This window comes from Lutjanus erythropterus, chromosome 6 (assembly GCF_056507025.1).
Source record: "Lutjanus erythropterus isolate fLutEry1 chromosome 6, fLutEry1.hap2, whole genome shotgun sequence".
NCBI lineage: Eukaryota > Metazoa > Chordata > Actinopteri > Lutjaniformes > Lutjanidae > Lutjanus > Lutjanus erythropterus.
The window spans coordinates 385,458-392,270 of record NC_139322.1 but is presented as its reverse complement, the minus strand read 5'-3'; the positions used below and the strand labels follow the sequence as shown (position 1 = coordinate 392,270).

The 6,813-nt window shown below is 45.4% G+C and overlaps 1 protein-coding gene across 2 annotated transcripts in view; it reads right to left on the bottom strand.

Annotated features, from left to right (window-relative positions):
- The window catches only part of tfe3a (transcription factor binding to IGHM enhancer 3a), a 16,139-nt gene extending 9,795 nt beyond the window's left edge, over positions 1-6,344 (bottom strand). Inside the window, exons 1-4 of one of the 2 annotated variants that reach the window (XM_084720113.1) lie at positions 6,157-6,344; positions 5,585-5,776; positions 5,167-5,265; positions 777-894 (exon numbers count right to left, since the gene is read on the bottom strand). In XM_084720113.1, the coding sequence (XP_084576239.1) occupies positions 777-894; positions 5,167-5,265; positions 5,585-5,776; positions 6,157-6,312 (565 nt within the window). In that variant the 5' untranslated portion in view covers positions 6,313-6,344. The remainder of the gene's footprint in view (positions 1-776; positions 895-5,166; positions 5,266-5,584; positions 5,777-6,156) is intronic. The other variant, XM_084720114.1, reaches the window with a different exon arrangement.
- Between the last annotated feature and the right edge of the window lie 469 nt (positions 6,345-6,813).

Genomic DNA, 6,813 nt, shown 5'->3' with positions numbered 1-6,813 from the left:
ATGATGATCGCAGTGTTTGTTGTTTCTCACAGAACAATCAATCAATAACATGATCACATGATCAATCTGATGGGACATGAGATCAAATAAAAAGTTCTGATACACTATTTGTTCTCTTTTTTTACGATTTTTGAAGCTGCATCACAAACGTTCTGACTGCTGAGGCCAGAACACACTGAAGGTGTCTGACGCTCGCGTTCTGAAGAACACATGGTTCTAAATGGCAGAACGTGTTTGATGTGTCAAACCGCCTCAGTGACCATGAATCCTGATGTCACTCACAGCTGTGTGCTTTATACAGACAGACACTCGTCTCCTCCAGGAAACATCTGTCACCGCTGCATTATTATAAACTACGATGGACTGAAGTGTCCTCTTCATCTCCTCGGTGTGTGTCGGCGCGCAGGAGTTTTCCCTTCAGAGGAGAATATTTTATTGAAGAAATAATGTTTCTGCTCATTTTTCTGTATGTTTCAGTCAGATTTCATGATAAATATCAGCTGTGACAACGTTGTTTAGACAAGCTTGTTTCTAGGTAACAGGATTTCCAAACCTGGAATAACATGGGATTCTCATCTCATCCCAGGATTCCAGAGGTTGGAGCAACATGGGAGGGAACAGGGTTGGCCGTTTTCATAGTAACAGATATTGATCTTGGTTTGATTATTGACTTTATTATCTTTAAAACTGCTCCTCAAGATATTCAAATCAATCAATCAATCAAAAGTTTATGAAATTGTTAATAATTATGTTAATGAGTAGCGTGAGACACTCACCACTCAGCTCTCTCTTGACGGTGTGCAGGTCAGCTGGGCAACTGTTGCTAACGGTGATGGTGGGCGTGGCCATCCCTCCACCGCCGTACATGTCCAGCATGTTCCCTGACACCGGCAGCTGGAACGGACCAATCACAGCACAGAATTAACAGCTGACAGAGATCAAAGTGGCCAATCAGAGGGGCTGAGAACAGTCAGGGGACGTCCAGGTCATCCTGCACTGTGATTGGCCGCAGGATGACCTCCCTTCCTCCCTGCTGCTGATAAACACACACACACACACAGACACACAGACACACACACACTGATGACCTTCAGCTTGTGTCTCTTCTCATTGGGAGGTCAGCTGACCTGCAGCACAGAGGTCAGAGGTCACAGTGATCTGTCTTCTACACACCAGGAGCCAATCACATTCCTCCAACACCACAGATCAAAGACGAAGACTCGAGTCTTGGACTGAAGTTCCACTTAAAGTTCCCACAAAGTCAAAATCAGTGTATTAATCACATACATATTGATCTACAGATGATCTATACTCCAGTATCTGAGCCGTCACTGACACAAAACTCACTCTGTAGATGTTCTCAGCCATTTTTAAGATATTTCAGTTTGTCTTTTCCTGAAAACAGTTCAAAAATCCTGTCACTGGGGGGCGTTACTGAACTCTTTTTTGCAGGTTTTGCAGCAGAGCGAGAGAATCCGTTCAGCAGAGCGTCAGCTGACACGTCACTGAACGAAAACACAACTTTAGAATTTTAAAGTTATTTTATCTTTTAACTTTCGTCTGATTTTGGTGAAACTGGATCAGATTTTATGTAGAAAATATTTTCTTGTTTCCTCTCCGATGCCCTCCACCTGCTCAGCTCTCACTGATTTATTCAGTTTCCTGATGGGCAGATAGATTTAGCTTTAGCTTTAGCTAACTTGTTGGTAAAGAAGCTAACTGTGATTGTTAGCTGCCGTTAGCTGGCAACGAAACCAGTCTGGGACCACAGGACAGAGGTTTTACACGGAGTTTCCTGATGGACAGAGAACTGTAACTGCTGTTAGCTGGGTTAGCCATGACTCCGCCGTGACTCCGCCGTGACTCCGCCGTGACTCCGCCGTGACTCCGCCGTAACTCCGCCGTGACTCCGCCTGAGGCTGCTGGGAGCCAAACTGAGAAAATGTCCACAGTTTAAAGTGATCATAAAGCAAACAGCTGATCACTGCGGACAGATAACAGACTGATGATAATAAACATGCTCTGAATTCTTTAGATAAAGATATGCAGTGTTCTAATCAGACCAGATGACCTGCAACACATCACAGAACCCTCATTAGAACCAGAAGAGATTTCAAAAGACAACAAAAACTAGCATGAGAACATCTACAGATCTACATCTAGAAGATTTACAGTTAAATCTGTAGATTTTTCTACGGTTCATCTAAAGAGTCGTCATCCTGATCAATATGATCAATCAGTGAAGAACAGAAAGAAAAAAACAAGCTGTCAGCAGTAAATTTCTTATTTTACCCAGAGAACATGTTCATTTAATAAACACTGTATTTTATTCTGAAAAACACTGTTTTTATTTTGATAAACAGCATTACTTGCTATTGTTATTACTTCCGGTTCCTCAGAAACTCTGGAATCTGCTGATCGAACAAGAAACAGGCGGAAAGAAAACAGCTGCCGCATCCAACACACACACACACACACACACACACACACACACACACACACGCACACACACACGTGCGACTGGACTTACAGGAAGATCAAAGTGTTTTTAAACTTTTCTTCTTCTTCAGTTTGTTCAGTTTGTGTTCAGGCTGATTCATAACAAGATTAAAATGAATGTAAACATCATAAACATGTATATATGATCACATCCTACAGAAACATGACTGAAACCACAAACACGTCTGCAGACGACTGACAGCTCAAACATGTCTGTTCCTGTTTTCTGCTCCTGCATCGCGTCCAGCTGACAGCTACAGAATATTTTGACAGAAACTTCATAAAATATGAGAAAACCATCAGATGTGTAAAAATAATCTGCTCACTGAGTTCTTTTGCTTCAAGTATATACAGCGGATAAACATTAAAGTGTTTAAAGTGTCTGAATTTGTCCTCCTCACACTGATATTTTGTTGTTTCTCTGCAGCTGATCAATAAATCAAATGCTCCATTTCCTCGATGACAAACAGTCAGAGGTCAGAGGTCAAACTACAAGACAAACTCAACACGTTACCTCCGATTTAATCCTCCTCTTCTCATGATCCGGCAGTAAAACTAAAATCCTCATCTTCTTCTCCTCCTCACAGACACATAAATGCACAAGTACACACCAACACACACACCAACACACACACTGACACACACACCAACACACACACTGAAACACACACTGAAACACACACACACTCAGAGAGCAGCTCGTCTTCCTCTTTCTGTTCGGACGACTGTTGAAAAATGGGGAAACATCTCTTTAAGAAAGAAACAAAAAAAAGAACACCTCCCAGTGAGCTGATTATCTGTCTGACACACACACACACACACACACACACACACACACACACACACACACACACTGTCTCCACCCACAGCAGAAACAAGGAAGTCTGGAAAACTGAACTGACATTTTCTTCATTCAGTAAAAAGGAAACAAGTGAGACCAGATATTACAACACACACACACTCACTCACTCACACACACACACACACTCACACACACTCACACACACTCACACACACACACACACACACACACACACACACACTCACACACTCACACACACACACACACACACACTCACACACACACACACACACACACACAGACACACACACACACACACACACACACACACACACTCACTCACTCACTCACTTGACCTCTGGCTACAGTACAGGGAGTGGTCAAACTCAAATCAATGAAAAACTGTCAGTAACTGTCAGTTGTCAGTACATATCCTTAACCCTGGGCTAAGAGTTAGCCTTGGCCTAACTTAGCCCCTTTTCACACACATATTGTTAAGCCAAGCTTAAGCTAAGCCCAGGACAATATGATTCACACTGCACTTCTGTTAGCTCTGGGTTTTATGTTGGCTGGTAAACCAATGATGTGAAGATTTTAGAACGTTCTAAGACTCTACCACTGTGAAAGCTTTCTTAGCCTAGAGCTAACAGCTCCTTTAGCCCTGGGCTAAGTGCAGTGTGAAAAAGCCCTACAGTTTTATAGTTTCAAAGTGTGAGGATTAACTTCCTGGTTCCTGCAGTAAAAGTCTCCTTCATGTTCCCCAGAGACAAGTTAGAATCTCTCCGTGGAACCATCAGAACAGAACTATGACAGAAAACATCTGCTTCAAAGGCCCTGCTAATACCTGCTGTAGCATGCTTGCCCTGCTTTTAGCATGTTCACCCTGCTGTTTGCATGTTCACCCTGCTGTTAGCATATTCACATCTGCTGTTAGCATGTGGACCCTGCTGTTAGCATGTTCGCCCTGTTGATAGCATATTTACACCTGCTGTTAGCATGTTCGCCCTGTTGATAGCATATTTACACCTGCTGTTAGCATGTTCACACCTGCTGTTAGCATGTTCACACTGCTGTTAGCATGTTCACCCTGTTGTTAGCATGTTCAACCCTGTTGTTAGCATGTTCACCCTGTTGTTAGCATGTTCACCCTGCTGTTGGCATGTTCACCCTGCTGTTAGCATGTTCACCCTGTTGTTAGCATGTTCAACCCTGTTGTTAGCATGTTCACCCTGTTGTTAGCATGTTCACCCTGCTGTTAGCATGTTCACCCTGCTGTTGGCATGTTCGCCCTGTTGATAGCATATTTACACCTGCTGTTAGCATGTTCGCCCTGTTGATAGCATATTTACACCTGCTGTTAGCATGTTCACACCTGCTGTTAGCATGTTCACACCTGTTGTTAGCATGTTCAACCCTGCTGTTAGCATGTTCACCCTGCTGTTTGCATGTTCAACCCTGCTGTTAGCATGTTCACCCTGTTGTTAGCATGTTCACCCTGCTGTTTGCATGTTCAACCCTGCTGTTAGCATGTTCACCCTGTTGTTAGCATGTTCAACCCTGTTGTTAGCATGTTCACCCTGTTGTTAGCATGTTCACCCTGCTGTTAGCATGTTCACCCTGCTGTTGGCATGTTCAACCCTGCTGTTAGCATGTTCACCCTGTTGTTAGCATGTTCACCCTGTTGTTAGCATGTTCACCCTGCTGTTAGCATGTTCACCCCTGTTGTTAGCATGTTCACCCCTGTTGTTAGCATGTTCACCCTGTTGTTAGCATGTTCACCGTGCTGTTAGCATGTTCACCCCTGCTGTTAGCATGTTCACCGTGCTGTTAGCATGTTTCCTGTACTTTTTCTGTGTGTACGTTACCGTGTTGGCGAGCTGCAGTCCAGAGTCGATCAGCGTCAGAAACTCATCGTTCAGGCTGGACTCCAGGCTGATGATGTCATCGACAACCGTCTCTTCTAGCTGAATGAACCAATCAGAGATCAGATGGATCAGACAGCCGAACGTCAGTCCACATTCACATAAAAAATACATTCGCTCTGTGTCAGACCATGTTTAACATGAGGTCTGGTGTTTTGGTGAACGTGGAGACGCCTTCACGTGTCCTGTGTGTACGGGATGTTCAGTATCTCACACCTCACAGTGATTCTCAAGAACAAGGTCTTTAAGGAACATTCAAGGACCCCTGGAACTCCCCTGAAGGTTTACTGGGTGTAGTTTAAATGTTTGTTTGTTACCTGATATCATTTGTACGTTTATATATTTTATTTGACATGTTTACCTCTCTCTTTGGGCTGCTGTCTGCAGGCTGTATTTTGTGGGCGGGCCCCAGCTGGGGGGAGTGGCCTGCTGCTGTTGGGACTGCTGGCTCCTGATTGGCTGTCTTGGCGGTGGTGGACAGGTACTGACGCACCTGCTGCCTCTGAGCCTGCTGGATGTGATACCTGGTGGGGTTCTCCAGGTGAGTCTGCACCTGAGAGACACACGGGAGGAGGAGGAGCCTATTCAGTACAGGTACACTGAGGGAAACCAAACAACTGAACGATTAATGGGAAAATTATCAAAAGCTTGATCACTTGTTGTAAAATGGGTCCAAACATGAAAACGTCCGTCTGTGTGCTCCACCTGTTTGTTTGGAACTATTGACACTTTTATAAAACAAACAACTAATCAATCAATGGAGAAAATGACTGACAGATTCATCAATAAAGACAATTATTGTTACAGGAGACACTTAAATATGGTGCGAACAGCACATGGTCGAACACACAAACAAAAAAATTATTACTCATAATTTAATAATTATTTATTAAAGACGAAAATTATTATAATATATCCTCCTCCTCCTCGTACCTTGAGCACCTCCACAGGGACCTGAGTAGGAGGTGTGCAGGAGGAGGACACAGAGACAGAGACGGGGGACGACGAGTCCACGGAGCGAAGGAGCTGCTGCTGCGCCTCCTTCTGCTCCTCCTCCAGAGCCTGCTGACGCATCAGATCCTGACGCATCAGAACCCTGCAGGAGGAAGAGGAGAGGAGGAGGAGAGGAGAGGAGGAGGAGGAGAGGAGAGGAGAGGAGAGGAGAGGAGAGGAGGAGGAGAGGAGAGGAGAGGAGAGGAGAGGAGAGGAGAGGAGAGGAGGAGGAGGAGGAGAGGAGAGGAGAGGAGAGGAGAGGAGAGGAGAGGAGAGGAGAGGAGAGGAGGAGGAGGAGGAGGAGGGGAGAGGAGGAGAGGAGAGGAGAGGAGAGGAGGAGGAGAGGAGGAGGAGGGGAGAGGAGGAGGAGGAGGAGGAGAGGAGAGGAGAGGAGAGGAGAGGAGGAGGAGAGGAGAGGAGAGGAGAGGAGAGGAGAGGAGAGGAGAGGAGGAGAGGAGAGGAGAGGAGAGGAGGAGGAGGAGGAGGAGGAGGAGGAGGAGGAGGGGAGAGAGGAGGAGGAGGAGGAGGAGAGGAGAGGAGAGGAGAGGAGAGGAGGAGGAGAGGAGGAGGGAGAGAGGAGAGGAGAGGAGGAGGAGG